This window comes from Amblyomma maculatum, chromosome 2, assembly GCF_055883805.1.
Source record: "Amblyomma maculatum isolate TAMU_Amacu chromosome 2, ASM5588380v1, whole genome shotgun sequence".
NCBI lineage: Eukaryota > Metazoa > Arthropoda > Arachnida > Ixodida > Ixodidae > Amblyomma > Amblyomma maculatum.
In genome coordinates, this window is record NC_139345.1 from 241559 (window position 1) to 263504 (window position 21946).

General features: G+C 41.6%; 1 protein-coding gene across 5 annotated transcripts in view; it reads right to left on the reverse strand.

Annotated features, from left to right (window-relative positions):
- The window catches only part of LOC146197787 (protein unc-13 homolog B-like), a 363959-nt gene that overhangs the window by 31444 nt on the left and 310569 nt on the right, over positions 1 to 21946 (reverse strand). For all 5 annotated transcript variants that reach the window (XM_084593024.1, XM_084593021.1, XM_084593022.1 and 2 more), the window contains exons 20-29: positions 21719 to 21834; positions 20444 to 20506; positions 19665 to 19762; positions 15592 to 15742; positions 14985 to 15053; positions 13530 to 13619; positions 11373 to 11632; positions 11085 to 11170; positions 5449 to 5575; positions 4431 to 4527 (exon numbers count right to left, since the gene is read on the reverse strand). In XM_084593024.1, coding sequence (XP_084449150.1) covers positions 4431 to 4527; positions 5449 to 5575; positions 11085 to 11170; positions 11373 to 11632; positions 13530 to 13619; positions 14985 to 15053; positions 15592 to 15742; positions 19665 to 19762; positions 20444 to 20506; positions 21719 to 21834 — 1157 coding nt within the window. The remainder of the gene's footprint in view (positions 1 to 4430; positions 4528 to 5448; positions 5576 to 11084; positions 11171 to 11372; positions 11633 to 13529; positions 13620 to 14984; positions 15054 to 15591; positions 15743 to 19664; positions 19763 to 20443; positions 20507 to 21718; positions 21835 to 21946) is intronic.

A 21946-nucleotide genomic window follows, 5' to 3' on the forward strand; every position in this document is an offset into this window, starting at 1 on the left:
CGTCAATATGAGTGTTTGCGCATTCTTTATTATGCTCTAGTGAGACCACTCCTCAAGTTCCTGTCACTAGCCTAGAATAGCGCCTCTGTCAGCTATTGCAAGAGAACTGAATGCAATCAGCATAAGCTCATATGCATTCTTTATAACACATGTACATTGGTTACCCTCACTTCTACGACTAATAGATTCTCTCCCGGTAAACCTCAGTATGTCTACTCTTGATGACAGGCAACTCATAAGTGACATGCAGTTTCTGCAAAAAGTTGTGTGTGGTGCAATTGACTTAAAAATTTTTGATGTCACTGAAATTTCATGTGACTCTAGCAAATGCCGCCAAATGTTCTGATATACTAAATCCTGATATGCATGCCAATTGTACCAAGACTCGTCTGCAGATCACAAATAATTCCACATTTATTAACACAGATATATTTTCTTAAATTGCTGCTTTTTGCGTCTCATTTTAAATTAATGTTATTTCAATTGCTGTTGTAACATTTGGTTTTTATGTCATGATGTTTTTACTTGACAAAATTGTGCTCGTTTAGGCTAACTGACTGCTGAGGCACAATCAAATAAATAAATCTATCTGTAATAAATCCATCCATCTGTCCATCTAATCCAATCCAATCTATCTATCTATAGTACGGAATCACAGTATCCACAATCAGGGCATACAAGGTTCAGTCCACAGTCAAAAAATGACTGACTACTATACATGACTGAGATGAGGCAAGGGAGATTGTGTTTTACAATGCATGGTGTTGCTTGTGCACGCAGCATTCTTGAGCAAAACACATTGTTGCATCAGTTAAACATCACATTATCGTCCTTTCTTCTTCATATAAGCTCAATTCTAAGCTGACAGCCGAAAGTTTCAACCACCTGGGGATCTTTAAGGTGCCCTGACATCGCAGAGTAAAGGGACGCCTCTTCGTTTTGTCTCCATCTGGAACTTTCCACTACAGTACCCTTTTCTCTCTTTCTACTTTCACTCCCACCTTTATCCCTTCCTTTACAGTGTGGTTTAGGTGTCCACAGAACAAGTGCGACAGAAACTGTGCTTTCTAAGTGCGACAGAAACTGTGCTTTTTCTTTCCTGTGAGCCCCGCTGGGGTGGCGCAGTGGTAAGACACCCGACTACTGTGCCGGAGTTCTCGGGTTCGAACCCGACCTCGGCGGTTGCGTTTCGATGGAGGCAAAACGAAGTGGCGTCCGTGTGCTGTGCGATGTCAGGGCACGTTAAAGATCCCCAGGTGGTCGAAATTACTCCGTAGCCCTCCACTATGGCTCCCCTTTCTCTCTTTCCACTTTCACTCCCACCTTCCTCCCTTCCCTTACGGCGCGGTTCAGGTGTCCACAGAGCAAGTGTGACAGATACTGCGCCTTTCCCTTCCTGTGAACCAACCAACTAACCAATTCTTTCCTGTGAACCAATTACTACTGCATTACTATGAAAGTTGAAGGCCTGGAAAAAAAAAAAATATCTATCCTCGAATGTAAGCTGATATAAAAATGAGAAAATTGAGAACAGCTATAAGACGCAAATGGCATTTACAGTGTAATTTACTCATAACAATACCAGATGTAACAATATATCGCTTATAATGATTAGATTCTTGAGATTTACCAGTTTTCCCATTGCCCTTATGTAAAAAAACAAACATATACAACAATCGATTGTCAGTGGCATATTGGATACAATAATAGCTCTCTGGCCGCCCAGAAAATGTTTACCACGAAAATTTGCCTGAATGTCTGACAAAAAATAAAATAACAATAAGTGAATGACTCGCAAATTCGGCATAAGTGCCAGAAATGAACCGGCATGGAGAAATCCACCAAGGGACATTGCGTGTGGTTCGGAAATTAGCGCTACCATCATTGTAATCGCTGCCTGTGCTGGCCATCGCTGCTCAACGGGTACGGCCGTATTGCCACTGAAATCGTTTTATTTTGTGTCTGTGGATGACGGTTCCGACCAAGACGACGGCGCTAATTCTCGAGGTGAAATAGCAGATTCACCACGATTTCCGGCAGGGTTTCAATGTTGGAAGCATTACAAAAAAATATGGGCGTTCGCACTCTACGATTTTAACGATAATTAAGGCTGGGGATGTCCTACAGTTCATCAAGTTACTGATAAATTTCGTGCACGCAAAAAAGACTCCCACCAGCGTATGCACTTATGGAAACAATGCTCACAGCAACTGTTTCAGCTGCTGCTCAAACGACAACAAATTGCCGACTTTTTCAAGCATGCTTAAGTTATTTCATGGTTATGTGCGATGATGATTCGCATTGTTCAACCCGATTCACTCAGCACTGGCAAGTAGGCAAGCCTACAGCATTAAGAAATATGTGGGTGTGTTCCTTTTGTTTTGTTTTTTTGCGAATCCAGATATACCGATTGCATATCTGATTTTCTCAATATTGTTGTAAGTGGACTGCACTGTATTTGCTACAAACCTGCACCGCTCATTTGTCTCCTTGTCATTGTCCTGCCCACACAATGCATAATTTTCTGTTCCACAAAGTGCGTTTCAAATGCAGCACTTTCTGAATGAGTGAGGATCAAGCATTTCAGGACGTCATCCCATGCTGCAGCAGTCCAACTCACTACTAATCCTGAAGGCTTGATGTATGTACCCTGCTGAGGTTAGCTCGCGTGTTTCAGCCAACATCAGAGGTCAGTGCACTCACATGTGGGTGCGCCCGTATCACCTCACTACCATCTGTCAGTGCGTATGTGAATGAATGGACGTGAGTGTGACCGGTTGTAAGTGTGAGTGAGTGGAGGTCAGTGTCACCGATAGTGAGTGTGAGTAAGGCCCGCCTCCTTATGGTGCCGACCTATGGCCAGCATGCATGAAACTTTCATAGCCCACTCTTAAAAAGCTAGCTAAGAGGCCATAGCTGGCCTGCCGTACCACCAGGTATGATAGTGGAATTTGTAGCAGCTTAGGCGAGCGCAGCTTCACTCCATTGGCAGAAATCGAGGAGGGAGATATGGGTGCGAGAATTGTAGTGCTATGCGTGCCATTGAAAATATTCGGTGTCACCTGTTACACAAACGTGTGCCCACACCTTGCGGATTCTCAAGCACTGTTTACCGCATTTACTCACATAATGCTCACACCCCCACATTGGCTGTCAAAAATTGAAATTTTTTTTCCTCGCATAATCATTGCCCCACCAAAATTACCACCATAAGAATCGTCTGCTAGTAGTAGCACACGCCATCTTTGGAGCGCTACCGCAACTAGTTGGCCTAGTTGTATGCATGCACTACAGGTGGCGACAGTGTGCTTGGGTATACCATCATCATCATAAATTCTGCCCGTTGAGGTGTTGTGTACTTCTGCCATTTTGAGAGGTACTTCCATGTCTTGTCAGTGGTCCTTCGTTCCGGTCGTGTTACTTGTTTTGTTTCACCTTCTGCCGTGTTCTTGGTGCCGCATCATGATGCAGCAATACACAAGCTATATAGCTGTTTATAAGCTGAAAGCTGTCGAGTATGTGCCAGAACATGGCAACCGCGCTGCCAGCAGGTACTTCAGCGTTAACGAGTTCTGTGCAATACGCTACTGGAGACAGTGATTGCAGTGTTGACACGTACTCGGATCAAGACTGATCAAGAGCAGAACTGCATGGTCTGCTGTGAAAATTATACCACGAAACGAGGGGAGTGGTGATGAGGCTGCATGCAGCAAATAAGGTGCTTTAGCAATTCTTGCTTTTGGCAACCCTGTACATTTATAATAAAGGTAAGTTCTGCTTGAAAGTAATGTTTTGGTTATATTTACAATAGTTGGCATAAGAATCCCAATTGACACCTATTTGAATTTGGTTTTAGCACTCCAAAACATTTGCTGGAAATTTTTTCTCCGCATAATTATCGCAACCCCTAACTTCGCATCAATTTTCCACGTAAAAAGTACGAGCATTATGCGAATAAATACAGTATATCAGGCGGCAGGGCAAAGCTTCATGACCCGTGGTTCTTTCAGCTACAGCTAGGACTAGTTAATGGCTATAGTACAGACTGGATTATGTTGGTGCACCATCTGCATACATTATTTCCAATTTGAATGAGTTTCCATACATTGTGAATTATATAGATATAAATCTTCGGATATAAGCCAGCCTAAGAGTTATGCATCTGGTCTCTATAAAAAGCACTATCGAATATGGTACGTTATGCAGATACCGAAAGACGAGAAAACAATCCTGTGAGCTCAAATGCCCTCAAGACGTGCGCATGTGGTGGTCGGTGCCTTGCGCAAAACATATCATATTTATTCGATAGTGTTTTTTATGAAGACCAGATATGTTTCCATGGGAAGACAATCTGCTTATCCGAGTTCTTTCAAAGCAGAGCTCCCTTGTCCCACTCCACAGAAAACATGGTAAGGGAGGCTGCTACTTACGCCATCTTTTTTGTCACGTAGGAAGGCACTGTGGAGGTATTCTAGAGAAACATCATCATTCTCATTGAGCCATTGCATCACAAAAGGTTCAAACAACCTGAAAAAGGCAAACATCAGATTAGCGGGAATAAAGTGTGATAAGGACTAATGGTTCAAACTCTGATGACAAACAAGAGAAGCACATGCTTGTGTCATCAAGAAAAAAACTAAGACTACCACTTGAGCATACAAAGCAGCAAAACCTGTTTACATCTCAAAAACAGAACTTGGCTGCTGAAATGAGACCTTGTTTTCCCCTGCATTCATGAGTTTGAATTCGTGGTGTATTTTATGGTATCAAAATTGTTTCAAGAGATGCGACTAGTAAGTGCAAGGCTCCTTCCATGAAACAAGGCACACAAATGAGGCTGACGTTTTCTATGCGTTTTCGACTTTCCATTTTCTACCTCTGCAAGTGCCTCATGATTGGCTTAGTTTTCTCTTTATTGCCACCTTTTACCTGCACACACCTCTGCCTGGGCTGTGGAAAAGACTTTTATTGCATGCTTATACATATTTCAATCTAAAATGAATAGGTAATATAATGTACAGTCTTTGTCAAAAGTATATGGCCCAGGGATTTTTGTTCTAAGCCCAGTAACGAGGCTTGTAAAGCAACTCTAGCGTTCGAAATCTCGTAGATGACAAATCTCGTCCTCATTTTCATCTAGCTTCCATTCATATTCCAGTATTGCTACCAGCAGCCGTGTTACAGTGCTTAGAAGCGAACCTCTTGGGCCGTATACTTTTGACAAAGACTGTACATGGCTATCAAATGTCACTACAGCCTCGCAGCAAATGAGGATGTCTGAAGCAAAGGTAATGTATAAAACAAAAAGCTCGCCTGCGGGATTAGTACCACAATAGGCTAGATTACGAATAATATGTTAATAACAATAGTAAGTTCTAGGCTGACTTTGGAAAATACGTAAAATAGGTTTGAAACAGCCCTCTTATGATCTAATGCTTAAATACTCACGAAGCATATTCAGGCACCGTGTCTTTATAGGGAGGAATGTCCTTGATGTAGTTGTTGTAGAACCATTTCACCTTGAAGTGAAGGTTCATGTAGGCTGAGCTCTTGCACAGCCTCAGCTGTTCATGCTCTGCATGGTGAAAACAGAAATGGGACAGGAGAGAGGCAAGGAGGTCAGTTTCACTGCTCATCTGCAAATAGCATATGTTGCTAAGAAAGGCAACTGCAAGCGCCTAACATTTAGACCTCTGTCAGAATGAGAGGAAAGACCAGTAAACGAAATCAGGATAGAAGCTTGTAAAGCACTGATTCATGTTTATGCATGTGCTTTGTGTCACCAGCACATATGGATCCAATCGTGTCTCAATAGTCCAACACATACTGTTTTTCAGCTAGACAAGAGGGTTGCCTTTTTATGCCCATCTATGTGGCATGAAAAGGATTTGTAAAATGTTGCTCTTCCAGCACTGCTTTGAGAAGGTACAGGTTGTTTCACAGATAGAGGGAAATTTGGAGTGCGTGGCCTCGTGGTGCGGCGAGCACTGCGCTGTAATTGTGCCCTGCTCCAAAGCTCGCGCAAACGCAGACTGCGTCGATGGCTGAGGAACGGAGTCTCGCTGCATCATCTGCTACAGTGCGAGTGCACTTCACTCGGGGTGCGCTCCACTCGGGATGCTTTACTCGATGGAAAAGCAGGTGGATTATAAGGGCAGCCCACGGCTCTTATTGTTTTTAATGCAATAGCATTAAGGGCCCATGTCGCAGAAAAGTGGGTGTCAGCGTTGTGGTTGTAACGTGATAATTAGAAGAAAGTAAAGAAACAATAACGGTTTTGTGAAAACCTGCAGAGTCGAACATGGTTCCTTCGCAGTGTAAGATGAGCACGCAACCACTCTGCCGCAGAATCACATTGCTTCTCTCTGCATAAAGATGGACCTAATACATGCATTGCTTGACTGTCAGCTAATGTTTAGGTGCATCATGAGAAAGACACTAATTACGAAAGTAATAATTAAGCGAGTAGCAAAGAACATTTCTGCTTTGCTTACCTGTCATGCGGCGCTCATTGGAAAATTCCTTTGATCACACAGCGCTGCCACAACAGATAGCATGAGCCGCCGCTGGATTCAAAGCCTTATACATCCATCCATTGTCTTCAAAGCACTGGAGTTTAAAGGCTATCGCATTGAACTCCTGAAGATGAAGCTTAAGCAAGCTCCAATTTTTGTTGGAAGTGAGCCAGTACGCTAAAGAAAATCTGTGAGTGCAACTTCGAACCCTCCAATAACTTTTTTGATCTTCTATATACCGCCCTTGACATTGGGTGCTTGACTGCTAAACCCAAGGACGCGGCTGTGGCGGCTGCTTTTCGATAAAGGCGAAAAGCAAGGTGCCTGTGTAGCAAATGAAACTGATTAAAACAAACAGAGTGTTTCTTTTCATTCTTTTTCCAAGAATTCTGCAGTATGCTTTCCCCCCCAGACTAAAGCAAGGAGATGGCATCTCATATCGTATTTTAAGAAGCACTAAGTCACCACTTCACCACTAAGTTCATCAATCTCACTGATTTTTTTCGATGCTATTTATCGATTTCTTTAGCTTCTACGCTGAGCAAAATATGCGCTGTTATCGAGGCCATCGTGACCATAACTAGACTTCAAGTCCGGAGCAAGATGTCTGCATTTCCTTACCAGCAGCTGCTGTCTTGGGCAGTCAACGGTGGTCAAGAGGCAGCACAGAGCATATTTTTTAAACATGATTTTATAATATCCCATCTTTTTGTTGTATCTGATCCATGAAGCTGCACAGTATTGGCTTTATCTTCAGTGATTCGTTTCCTTTTTGCACTCCAAAACGCAGCACGCCCAATTTGTCTTCATCATATTGCATGTTTAGAACCAAACAATATCGGTGCTGCTTTATAGGAAATGAAATAGCAAATGAAGCATGCTGTGAAAGGCAGTTTATAGAAGGGCATTACTGCCCTTGAAGGCTCAGAGGTTAGGCTGACAAAACTTTTCTTTTGGTCTGTAAGCTCAGCTCCTACGAAAAACGATGACAGCCGTGCGCTGCCCTTGTAATCCACCTGCTTTTTAACCGAGCAGAGCGCACCTACACTGTAATAGACAACACGGCGAGACTCCGTCCCCCAGCCGTCAGCAAAGTCTGCGCCTGCGCGAGGTTCCCAGCAGGACGATATCACAACGCTCGCCGCATCAAGGGCCAGACATTCCGAATTTCCCTCTAACTGTGAAACAGCCTACACATGATGTAATGATGCAGTACTGTACATCTGGCAAAATTTTCCTCAATATGATATGGAGGCAACCATAACACCTCGCCAAGCTAATTCCAGCTTTATTCTGAAAATAGCACCAAGATTTAAAAGGAAGCAACAATGGGAAAAAAACCTAAGAACTTACACTGCTCTGTAGTTATATGAATATTTTAAACAACTGGTGCGTTTATATTTTCTGGACAAGCTTAAATTTAGAAATGTCACAATTCTTCACTGGCACCGACACTTACACAGTTGCCAAACATAGCTTGGTCAGCACAATCACACAACTACCAGCAAAGCAGCCAAGGAGGTTCATACAGTGTTACAAGTTTGTCTATAAACATTCCATCCCTCAGAGCTCAATATATACGATTCAGGATGCAACAGAGGACAAGACATAAGCTGAGCCTTTAGTTGGGACTATTCATTCATGCATATGTGCACAAAGGCACTACTAGACTTGTTGAATTTAAAACTTGCAAAGTTATTTCTAGTGATATCAGGACATGCAAAATGCAACCACTCTATGTTAACTCGAACTGTAATGCCCCAACTTTGGGCCCGCTTGTAGTAATAAAAACAATAAAGTTCATACATATGATATGCCACCATGACAGAAAAAAGGGGGCATTCATTCCCTCTACTGCAGCGGCACCACGATGCGAAGAACCTTTTATCCAACATAAGCCATGCTTACTCCAAGATGATGCTCTAAGATAATCACCAGACAATGAACTTATAGGGCTCAAAGTAAGTGAGGTCTAACATATGAGTAGCGCACTTAAGCAAAATTGTCTGCGTTATGTGCAGCCACAACTCCATGCAATGCCATGCTGAATCTTCCGAGCCAGCATACTGTGCGGCTCAAATTATCTGTAATAACTGCAGTGTTTACACTAAAAAAAGGTGTACCGATTAGTACTTTCAAACACCTCGCAGAACATCATACCATCCATATGAGCAGACAATCAGTGGCCATCATACTTTGAGCCCTACTAGCCAATGCAGAGCTTGCCTACAGGATCACCAGACTCAAACCAAACAACAAAAAAGCAGAAATAAAAATGTCGCCGAACTTAGCCCACTACGAGAATCACACCGGCTTGCTTGCACTGTCCACCTAGAGAGGCACCTGCACAGGCACTGCCAGGTCACAGAGCAAAAGCAATTTCTTCCCGTTAGAAAAACAACTATCCGGGCAAGTTGGTGTGCGCTCACACTACGTAGTGAACAACTTGAGAGACCTAGTTTTTTGTGATAAACCATAGTCTTTTATGATAACCCATTCACATGCAGTGTTTCCTGAAAAGGAAAAAAAAAAAAGATGCTCTGCACTGGTATAGAAGCTGAAAAGTGAAACAGAATTTATTTTTCAAGAACCACCATGAAGGAAGAAGCTCTGTGGCCAGGCTGTGTTTGTGCAAGCTGCTCCTACCTGCAGGCTGCTACTATGAGAACAGGAGGGGAGGTGTCTCAAAAAAAGGAGAAAAGAGAGCGGGCCATCTCCAACTGTTTGTCTAGTACATACCGGCCTTGGCAAGATGTCCTTTATGGGAGAGAGCACAGGGTTCAGAGCATACATACACCCAAGGGTTAGACAGTGATGGAGGTGGGGGGAGGGGAGGGCTATTTGCTACTATACCGGGAGGGTGGGGACATAGAAAACAGCTTCCAAATACCTCCCCATGAGCAAATCTATTTTGGTCCCAGGATAACAAATTACAAGGCAAGTGAGGGCAGGACGACAACATCTAATCCCAGTACTAAGCCTTCTGCAAGCAGGACTGAAATGCACAATGCTTTGTGGTAAGAGCAATTATTGGAGGCAAGAAATGAATGTCTTGAGCTGTGTGGAAAGTCATACTAGGAAAACCTAATGACAGAGGCCATACCAATTTTTCCAGAAAAATAAAAAACTACCCATGTATCACTCCTTAGCAGAGGCATGAGCAATGAACGGCTGTAAATGCAGTATTATGCCAATCATATTTAGTTACCACACTCGTGGTGGTTATTATAATAGTATTAGATTGGAAAGCTTCCAACTGCTGCCCTGGGAACATCCCGCTTAGAAGCTGATACTGTGCAAGAAAGGAGTGCAGGAAGTAATGGTTATGAAAGATGTGTCAGGTTTCTTTAGATATAACATAAATATATACCAGGCTTTATTGTGCACACCTTGAGCTTCATGCACTAGATGAGCGGCACTCAGAGTGCTGCATAGAGACTCACCAGCTCCAACTAGTATAATCATAATAATGCGAAAAAAAAGAAAAGAAAAAAGATGAGCCTTAAAATCCCAAGCAAGGCCGCCTCCTGCCCCTTGCAAACGCCAGATACAAGCTGGTAAAGAAAACCTGACCTGTCACTGTTTGCCATTGCAAAGCAACTACATATATTCGAGCGGCAGCCAAAGCACGTTTCACATTCTGAACTGCTTTATTTATTTGAAGGCAGACTTGAATCAAACAAAAATGGCCGAACTGCGGAAATAATAATCACTGGCAAAGATACACCCTGCAGCAAGCCCGCATTCTAGTTCATCGCGAGTGCTGACATGCAAGCGATATTCCATCTGGAGAACGCTCCCCTCTTCAGAGATCTCGGAAGCGAAATTTGGTAAAATGAGAATCTGTACGGTTTCTTGAAGGATTTCAGAAAAACTTCTTGTATGAAATTTATACTGAATTTTTTCAATAGAAACATTTCTGTGCATTTCCAGCTTAATTTTATTTGAAAATAACTTTGATGAAACAAATAAGACGAACAATGTTTGCTATTTTTTAGCGTTACTATTTTTTTCACTAATCAGTTATTTGACATTTAAGTCAATATTCAAAGCCAATTTCTTCCCATATTTGTATTCAACTCGTATTCGAAAATTTCAATATTTGCACATTCCTCGTTATGCTATAGAGTGAGTAACAAATACAGACACGTTTGAACTGGACTGATGTGGTACAACACAAATGGTGCCAAGAGATTGGGTTACGGGATACATTTGAGAAAATGCAAGGCATCTTTGACCAATCAACACAGCAGTCAGGATTCACTGGTGCAGGAATTCACATCTTCTACAAAGCATGCAAGCCTGACTTGGAAAGTATGTATATTGCAGAATGCAAAAAGAAAGAATACTACAGCTTTTCCACAAAACAAAAGGTTTATATATGAGCGAAAGCCAGTTTCATTCTTTCTGGAGCCTCAGTATTAGATATACAAAAACATTTAAAACTGTGACACCATTACATGCTATAATTTCAAAACATTATGTGAAAAAACAAACAGCAAATCACAGTTTCTGCCTGGTGAATGACTCAAGAAAGAGGAATTCAAGAAAGAGCAAACAAAGGCCCACCTTCAAGAGCATACTTCAAGTCCTGCGAGAACAGACCCCACAAGGTTTGTGCACTCAGGTGTCCAATGTTGAGCTCTTGGGGAAATCTGCAACAGAACTGTCAATCAAACAGGAGGACTGTCCTCACAAATGTGACTCCCTGAGGGTCAACCATTCACCAGACTGAAGTAGCAGTGCATGCGTAAGTCAGAAGCACAGCGTGCACTATAAGGTTGGCGAAAAAGTGAGAAAAGACCATACACTGTAGCTATGTGCTAGGTTGAACTGACTTGTTCCTGCCACACTCACTGGTTGAGCACGGGGGCGTAGCTGTTGCGATCTTCCTCGATGACGGACACCATGAGGGCGATGAGCTTGTGCCAGAAGTCGAGGTTGTGTACGCTGGGGCCATGCTCCTCCTCCTTGTCCGGTGGCTGCTCCACTTGGAACTCACGATTAAACAGCTCGTAGCAGTTCTCAAACAGGAATTGGCACGTCGACCGAAGGCACGCAATCGCACAGTCTTTGACCACGGTGCTTGCCCGTGGCGGGCTCGTGAGCTCCTGGACCTGCATGCGGTCACCACCACACAGTGCTTCTGGAAACCGAATCGACAGAGTTCTGGACACATTTCAGCCTGCCAATGCAACACATGAGTAAGCTCTAGAATTTCGGGTCTAATGAATGCATGCGCATATTATTCAGCCCAGCTGATTCCTGGAGCTTGCAGAGCCCAGGCCACAGAAATGAACACAACTACTGTACCTCTGCATGGCAACACAATGGCGACTACATTTGCATAAATGTGCATACGTTAAGCAGGAAATGCTGGAAAAACATGCGCAAGCTAAAATATCACTGCTAGAAGCCGATCCAGTACGTGCCTGTTACCAGCATCCACCTGTGGAACAAGGCTATTAAAAGCTCAGAGGTTTCCGAATGCAACTAACACAGGCAGATTTTTGGAGCTGAAAAAAATAGGCGAGCTACCAAACGTGCCCATCTTCTTATGCACCTGTGTTGAAAACTGAAGTTTAGTGCTTCTTTTTCTTTGTATCTACTTTTGGGCTCGAAATGTAGCAATTTGATGGATCAATCCTGCTGCCTTGTGTCCTATGGAATATTTTTTACTTATTTCCTTTTTGTACCAACCCCTGTTACAATCCCGCTGGGGAGAGGCAGTATATTTTGAAATAAAATAAAATAAATACATGACCTCTTCAGCAAAAAGAACAGAGGCAAGTCTGCATTAAGGATTCTATAATAAGTCCCCATATACAGATCTGCCATCCATTGTCTTGTTGATGGGTTCTTTGCATGCTTTTGTTTCTTGCAAAGTGTAATAGCATTATTTAGGGAAAACACCCAAGAACCTCTGCACTCACTAGAGGCTGCATAACTTTGGCCCACACGCATCACGAATTCCTTCCCTCTCTACAAATATGGGGCTACAAATAAGGTAAATAAAGTGCTTTGCAAACACACACAAAAGGCCAGTGAGTGGTAAACTGTTACACTTGTAGATGCAACAGTTAGGCCACTAGCTTTCTGCGATCCCGCGAGAAATTGTTGATTTAAGATATTTTCGCGGAATAATATATTAGCAGCCACATTCGATTTTACGATGCTATTAGTATTGTAATGGACATCAGCAGGAATGGCAATAAGAGTGAAATATTACTATTTTACCTTATTCACATGAATACAATGTGAGTGAGAGCTTGAGAGAAATTTGTAAAATGTACTGCTATTGCATTTATAATGCAATCTCAATACTGTTCATGCCAGGCATAGTCAAGGGCTGGCCCACCGAGGAAATGCAAACGGTAAAATTTGAAAGAGGCAGATAGGGTCAACATTATTTAAGCTTCAGATGATCATGCCACAATCGAGCGAAGCCGAACCTTGTAATGCTTGCAGCCTCCCACACAGCAGCAGCAGCAGCCACCATCAATGCCCTCGTTTTCAGCTGTCATGTCTGGCGCCTGTTCGCCATCCTCTGATTTCGCTGAACTAGTCCAGCAGCTACTGTTTCTCAATGTGCATCACCTTCTTTCTTACGCATAGCCACCTTCTCCTTTGCACTTGCATGCTTTGACCCAAAGTTAACTGAAAAGTTGGCTTCTCTTAATGGCTACTGAGCCTAGTAACAAGGTTCACTTTAGCTACTTAAAGAAAATGCGAAAAAAAAAAAGAAAGAAGAAACACTGTTCAAATCTAACGTGAGGTGCACTGTGAAGCACCATCTGATGTGTCCGATGGAATTTCGCGGACTCTTTGCCCTCAATCTACAGAATTTCACGGATTCTTTGTTATATATCCACGGAATTTAGTATTTTCTCCTGTAGAAAGTCGGGGCCTCAGATATAGTTACCTCTGAATAAAAAAAAATGCAGCTGTGCACTCCACTGCTAAATTCAGGTTAAGCATAAAAGCATAACCTATATCTAGTATTCGGTTTCTTACTTTCATTCTGAAGAAGGTGATGCTAGTGAGAAGGTCTACAGTGGACTTCAAATCTTGCAACTTTTCTGGTGAAGATGCTGGAAAATTGTTCTGAAAAGCAAAAATAAGCAGTCATGTTTCAGATTTTTTTTCTTTCTTTCTTTTTGCAGCAGGGTTCTGCATGATGTCATCTGGATGGAATGAAAAATGCTCACATAATTTTCGTGACACTAAAGGTATCATAACGAAAACAGGCCAACCACAACAATTGGAAGAATAACCTCATCAGGTACCAGAGAGTGTAACTATATGCACTTGAGTTGTGAATACTAATCTGCAGATTTTTGCCATAAAAATATGGTAGAGGCTATGTGCTATAGTGCACAACAAAGACTCAAGCTAAGACATGGGCAAAATAAAAACACACAAAAAAATGACATGGACATTATCTCAAGTGCATAAAGCCATTGCCAGCCATGCATTTCATTCATGACACTGCTGAAGAACCCTTTTAGGCCAACTGTCAGGCTTACTTCGATGGTAAGCAATTTTGCGGCAATGAAGAATCAAGACTTGGGGTGCGATTCAAAATTTTGGATGCAAATAAATATGTTTGCTATTCAACACACATTCGAAAAACTGATATTCAAAATTTTCTGATGCACTCAAAAATAAGCAAATACACCAAAAGTTTTCAAATTCACTGCAGTCCCACTGCACTGCACGCTTCTACACAATGCTCGACCACATAGACAATGCAGTGAAGCATCCTCAAAACGCCATGGGGTTGTTTTATAAAAAGGGCCTTCCTGTGCGGAAAGCTAAGCACCTGACAAAACTGAGAAAACAGCGACGTTGCCCTCACTTTGGTTTCACTTCAAATGCAGACAACCATTGTGGGTATGTTCATCAGATAAAATTACTCTAATGCAAATAGTTTTTGGTGATTTTATGAGGCCCATTCGATAATTTGATCTTTCGGTTAATTCGGGCTTGTTTTTCTGGTTCCTTGAAAGCCAAAATAACGAGTTTATTGTATTCAGGAGCGATACGAGGCTCCACCCAGTTTCATGTGAGTCGTTCCTGTACAAAGCCCGTTATACGGGATCCCGTATAAAATTCATACTGGATTTTTCAGTAGGGTATACACTTCTGCACAATTACAGTTTATTTTGTTTGCAAATAGTGCGTGCATTCTGAAATAAAGGAGACTAACAATGTTTGCTATGTTTTAATTTTTCATTTGCTTTCACTGAGCAGATATTTGATTTGATATTTGAAGGCATTTTTCCTCATATTCGTATTTGAAGATTTCTATATTCACACGAACGTTCCTTTTTTCTTTTTCATGACTGCTTTAAAAGGCCATGCTGAAGATATTTCAATCCTCTTAAGCAACTGAATTCAGAGAAAATTAAATTTACCAAACTACAAAAGCAATGAGAAAAAGAGAAAGAAAAAAAAGAACATACTCACTCTGTACATAGAGAGGTCAATTCTTAGGGAATTATGCAAGTGATCTAGAATTTTTACAAATTTTTCTTTCTGTAAAAGAAAAGAAGAAGAGACATTGTGAGCGCATATTGACCCTTACTATCGCCTATTAGGTTTAGTGTTTTCAAGCAGTTAGAACTAGACATGTGCCTGAAGACCCACATTCTTTTCTTTTTGCTATAGTCTTACGAGGCATTAAATCTTACAGTCCCCTAAATTTATAATGTTTCTCTCAAATCAGTAGAATAACTTAAATACCTCAGCATAAACCCCCAGTGATGATCGCACTGCCCAGACGAAGTCAAGTCCACCTGTCAAAACACTGGCTTGGGTTGCAAACTGAGGCTTCCCCCTCTACTCTTGTTCAGTGTCTCTTTCATACTGTGTAGCCATCTTCTTTTTCTCATTCTACCTTACAAACCCCCACAGGCACATGAAAAAGGTCTCTGGCCCATTCACAATATGCTGCTTTTAGGCGTGTCACACCTGTGTCGAAACTGGGAAACTTTATTACCACAAGCTGCACATGGCAGACGAACTGTACCATGCTGACTGTCATCAGTCATGGGAATGAATGAAGGGGACTTACGCCAAAATTAGAAGCAGCAAAGCGGTCACTGGCGGAGACCGCAGACGATGCAGCCGTGTGTGCATAGTAGGCATTGATGTTGGCAAGGAGGGTGCTCATTACAGCAGGCACCCCTTGGCACATGTACTTGACCGACAGGCAGTGGAAGTGCCTGCAATGTGGTCAGCGTGCACAACCAAAACTTTCTTATGTGCTATACTGTGTGACTAAATGCACATATTGGTCATCCGTGAGTCTAACGTGCTATGCATGCATTATCCGCCTCTGCACATAACCTGCACCTTCGATCGTCCAGACCCTATAACTTACAACAACAGAAACTCCCTTTTGTTGCTGGAACAAATAAATTTCGAGCAACTTCCTGCAAAGCTGAATCTATGATTGCATTCACTTATCACAGTCACTCTACTTTCTCAAGCTTCAGTGCTTTCAAGCAAAACAAGTTTGCAGCGATCGACCACCACGCTTTAATGATCCATTGGTAAACAGAGTGCCCATGACAATGAACACTATATCAAAGCTCCAAGGGAAAACGCGATGCACTGATTTGAAGCCAGCTCTGATCTTTTATAACCTGCACTTCAACTTGGTGCTACACTATACGGTCCATCAATAGGCTCACGAATGACCTACAGCTCACATAAAACAGTGAAAATAGCTATGGGAGAAGGATGCATCACCAAACAGTTCAGTGTATGAGGTTTCATGGTGTTCAAGAAACTGAGGCTATCATGTGCCAAACACAAGGTTAGATGTCTAGATACTTACAGTAGTAGACTTAAAAGCTGGCTTCCTTGAGAAATATAAAAATGTAAAAAATTTACAAGCACTTGATCACCTAAAAGCTATGCTGGTCTTTACTGCAAAATAAAGTAGAATATTTTCTTTCCCAGGTCTTCAAGTTTTGTGTACGTGATTAAAATGTGATTTACTGTGAGCTCATCACCACACAATTCACACACAGGTTTGTTTGTTTTTTTTGTTAGTAACAAACTGTGTGTAACATGCATGTGTGTCCTATATGCAGGTGACATAAAATTACTTTGCCAAAGCATTCCTGATGTAGACATGATTTCCATTCTCCTAATATGTTTTATGAAATGCAGCTTATTGTTTGCTTCATTTTGCCAAGCAGCCTGCCATTTAGCTCTTAATTTGCTGCACACTAACTTAATGCAATGCCTGTGTGGCATGCCAACTTATTTTATTTCTATGTTCTTCACTCCTGCAGCATATACAGCCGCTCTTTCATTTCCTTTAATCCAAGCGTGACTGGGGACCCAGCAGAATTTTACATATATTGTGTATTGCCAGTGTACGTGATTAAAATGTGATTTACTGTGAGCTCATTACCACACAATTCACACACTTTTTTTTTTTGTCAGTAAGAAACTGTGTGTAACATGCATGTATGTCCTATATGCAGGTGACATAAAATTACTTTGCCAAAGCGTTCCTGATGTAGACATGATTTCCATTCTCCTAATATGTGTTTTATGGAATGCAGCTTGTTGTTTGCTTCATTTTGCCAAGCAGCCTGCCATTTAGCTTTTAATTTGCTGCACACTAACTTAATGCAATGCCTGTGTGGCATGCCCACTTATTTTATTTCAATGTTCTTTGCTCCTGCAGCATATACAGCTGCTCTTTCATTTCTTTTAATCCCAGCGTGACTAGGGAGCCAGCAGAATTTTACATATATTGTGCATTGCGTTACTTATCTGTGGTTCAGCACCATTTCTGTAGAGTTTAATACCAAGAGTTAAAGAATCTGCGTAAATGATGTTGTTTTTGATGTTCGTATCCATTATTTTCTGCACAGCAACACAAACAGCATAGCATTGAATCAGCAGCAAAAAACTGATGCACAGTGAGACAGGCATGTTTTCTCCGTTTCAACCTGTACTATTGCACTCCAATATAGCCTTTAGTTTTTGAGACATTTGTATAAAATGCAGTATAATTTGCATATTTTCTTTCAGAGCCAGGTATTCTATGTGCTTGTGTTTTCTGAAATTGCACTAGTGGGAGGTCAAAAACTGCAGGGATGGTGTACTACACTGAGAGTGGTTCATGCCTTGGGGCTATACTTAGCATTTCACTCGTTATGTCCAAGTCTTGGCATTTTTCTTTGAGATGCAAGAGCAGTGGCTTTATAGCCTGGGGCTTGTGCGAAGATTATTCTGCAAGGGCATTCTGTGACTATGAAATAACAGAGAGGCTTTAGCTGAAAACAGATTTTAAGGACGTATGTAGATGTTAGCGTGGTTCTTCTGGCTCATTCATTTCTACACAAAGGCTGGCTATTGGGGATGTCCTGCATGCACCAGATGAAAGCCATAAACCAAGATTATGGACTGAATCTAGTTGTTTTAAATAGGATGGTCTTGCTAAGTTGCATAATATGCACCCGTAGTCTAACTTGCAGCATACCATGTCAGACCTTCAGCGTTTTCATCGCAGTAGTTTCAGCACACTGAGGGCATGGGAAACTTTCTTCGTTAGGCTGTTCAGATGTGGTAAAAAAAAAAAAAAGTGTTTTTATAAAAGCTGACACCTAAAAATTTTTGTTCTTGTTTGACAGCTAGTGCGGTGTGGTTAAGATACAGAGTGGATTTGACCTGTAAGCCTCGTCTCAAAGAGAACAGAAGAGCTACTGTTTTTTGAAAGCAAAACTTAAATCCATCCCGGGGAACTAGTTTATTTAATGTCATTTGTGTCTTTCTCTCATAAGTAGATATGCTGGAAGAAAGACATACCATTTGTAAGTAATCTGCATAAATTGAGTACATTACGAATTTTGAAATTACTTTTGCCATGGAATTCATTTTCCCTACAAAGAAGATTACGGGACATACACGTGGGGCACGTCATTCTTTTGAATAAAATTGTTTGAGAAAGTTTCCTCTTGGTGGACTTTGAATGTGCAGCTAATTGAAAAGTCACTCAAACAGTTCAGCGCCCTGATGCGGATACTTAGTTCTGCCAGGTCACGGAGGACGTCGAACCTCGATGTGGTAGAAGACTCCAAAACACTGCTGGGTGGAAATGAACGCTTCCCGGACAGTGCTCTCAAAACGGACAAGGTGATCAGTAGTTGAACAAGCTTTTTCATACTCCCACTGATGTACGTCTAAAAGTCGCTGGAATTCAAGTATGAAGATAAGTCTGATGTTTATAACACTTTCAAGTGATTTTGCTACACAACTAGTAACTGCTGATGGACTATAACTGACTGGGCCACAGTCTAGCCCAGTAATAATGAGGTTGGCGGGAATCGGACAATGCGAATTTTGTTATATCTGGACTGAAGAAGAAGTAGACGCAACTATATGGGCAAAACATTTATCGTCACAGGAAGAAGTGGTCCCGTCTTCCCTAAACACGTTTCGTGAGCGCAGACTTCAGGATCGCAGCCTCCATGTCGTCCAAGTGTGAACCAAAGTTCTGCTTCGAACTCCCGACGAATCCAATCAAACGTGTTTCTTTGGTCCTTCACACCACGTGTAATATCACTTTTAACTATATTATAAAGATGGATCATTTTCTTTTACCATTTTTGGCCTGCCTCCTTTTCATACATACTCTGTTTATATCTTTTATGACCCTCTACACCTTTCTGATATTTTCTGCAGCAGGTAAGCATTGTGATTTTGTCTGCTTAGTTGCTTTGGGACGTTAAACCCCACAAACCAACCAACATATATAAACTGCCTGCCTTGAAAGAAAGAAATCAGATGTCAGTAGCGCGTCTTGCGTGTCTCACTTGTGATTGTTTTTATGTCCCACTAAGCCTTACCAATGCAACCATTTACTTACCATCTATCCACTCATCCACCCTCTCATCCCCACCCCACACACACAAAAACTAGTTCAGAGGTTTTCACCTCCAACACGGACTGAGTGGCCTGAACAACAGGAACGTTCTTCTTCAGACTTTGGGGTCAAAGATAATGCACTAATGGACTTAAAGTGAAGCAACATCTGCACCGACTAGGGCAGCTTTAGACACAAAATTATATGTGATGAATAAAATAACTTGTGGATGCACTCAAGAAATAAAAGGCACTTACGTCATTGCCTGATATATAGACTCGATTCCATATCTCATTGCAAACTCATCCACAATCTCTTGTGGGTTTTCCTCAAAGTAGATCTTCCATGCATCATCCTGAAGAAAAACACTTGGACATAAGTATCTGCAGTAATATTCCAAGGGAAACCTGTACTTACTGATGCTAAATCTATAAATGGGTCTCAAGCACGCAAAGGGCAGCACAGTCAATTCTCAATAACTCAAACCTGAAGAAGACTGAAAATTTATCGGAAATGCAGAGTTAGCACTATTATGACGAGTTTTCTTGTAGCAACTGATGCCGATGGGCCGAAACAATCAGTATGAACAAATTGAAAGTTCAAATAGGGGAAGTTCGAAGTGACGGCTCTGGAGTATAATAGTGTACATTGAGCAGCGTGACTGCAATTGACCCTGAACTGATGGTGACACAAGCCATCTTTAGGCCCTCAAGGAAGTACCTCATTTACATTCCATTATGTGACAGGGCACAATGAGGATGGCCACGTGAAAGTCAAGTCGATTAATTCTCTTCCCATGGTAGCTCCCAGACATCAGCATAGCAAGCTTATTGTTTCGTGTCTGATCCCAACCCAAATATTTTTACAACTGATGCTCAAATACATGCGACTAAATACAACACTGAAGTGGCATCAGTCACATAACTAACGTGACATCTCCATTTAGCTCAACTATGCAAAGGTTCAGTTACAGGCGACTAATACAGGTCAGGCAACTGTGACTGGGCATACGAAGATAGCAGATTAAGGTTCTTACCCCTTTCGCTTCTGGCAGCTTCACAACTCCTCCATTTTGCTCACAGAGGTAATAAAACAGGCTCTGAGAATGAAATAAAAACAAATGTCATGGTTATCAGCGTGACAGAAGCGCAACTGGAAGAACTAAGAGCTATTTACATGCATTTAAAGGAAAACTGATCAAACCACAGGATGTTGTTATTATAATCAGCAAAAATTTATTCTTCCATTCTTTCTGGGTAAGTTGATGTTTGTCCGGCAGCAAGCAATGCATTTATCGCCAAAAAATTAGGATTTAGAGATTTCCCCGCCATTTAGTTCCAGCTCATAACGACCTTGCCAAAAAGAGTCGGTTGCCATTGTTTTGAAATGCATGGCAGTGTAGCACGGCCTTTGGGATTTGCGCAACAAAACTGCGTCAACGCATGCATTTCACTTGTAAAATCAGTTGTTGAATATGATGCCTGTATTTTATTTTAGGGTCTTCCTTAGCTTATCAATATTTGATGAGTGTGGTCTTTGTTGTGATCAAAATACAGTGCCCTCATTGATTACAGGAAAATGTCACAATCTGTAATCAGTGCCCCTTTAGGCACAAAATCACCGAGTTAGGCTCCAGTGAGAACAGTTGTCCACCACTGCTATAAGAATCAAGGTGCACTACAAGAAATGTATGCCCCCGATATTTATTATTTAGCTGCATACATTCAACAGTCCATTATTACACAAAATTGCTCCATTTAGCATATACTAAAAGACATAACAAAAAATGTGCCACTGGAAAAATAAATAAATAAATAAATAAATCAATCAATCAATCAATCAATCAATCAATCAATCAATCAATCAATCAATCAATCAATCAATCAGTCAGTCAATCAATCAATCAATGTTTTCTGATGCTGGCTCTGCTGTGCTGAATTAGATTCAGCTGGATGTTATTACATGCCCTGATTTCTACAGATGGGGCAAAACGACATTTTAAGAAGTGCCTTACCACACAAGAAACTGCCTAGTAGTACTATAGTACAAGTTACATAATTCACAGTATTTAGTGTTCTCAAAGGCACCAAAAAGGTAAAAGAACAAAAAAAGCACTGCGGGCTTGTTTCAATTTTTTGTGATCCAACATGCATGATAATAGGCCACAAAAGTTATGCAACATAAGCCTCGTAAGAGATAAAGGAAAAATGCAGAAAAGATAAGCCAAACAAAAAGTGCCCCCTCCTGCTCTGATGGTGAGAATTACTGCATGACTGGGACAGTTCTCGCCACTGAAGAAACCAGCACTCACTTCATGAAGGCAGGTGTACTGCACATGGTATGGTGCCACCTTTTCTTCTCCCTTGATCTCAACGTTGATGTGGAGCCGTATAGCCCCAGACACAGCAGACTTGTCAGTACGTTTCTCTGAAAGGCGAGTTGCACAGGATGATGTTGATGGTTGCCTTTCAAAGGCTGCATGCGTTTCCTGACATGTTCTCAGCTGCACACATGGCAAATCAAATGGCATGCTTCCTAC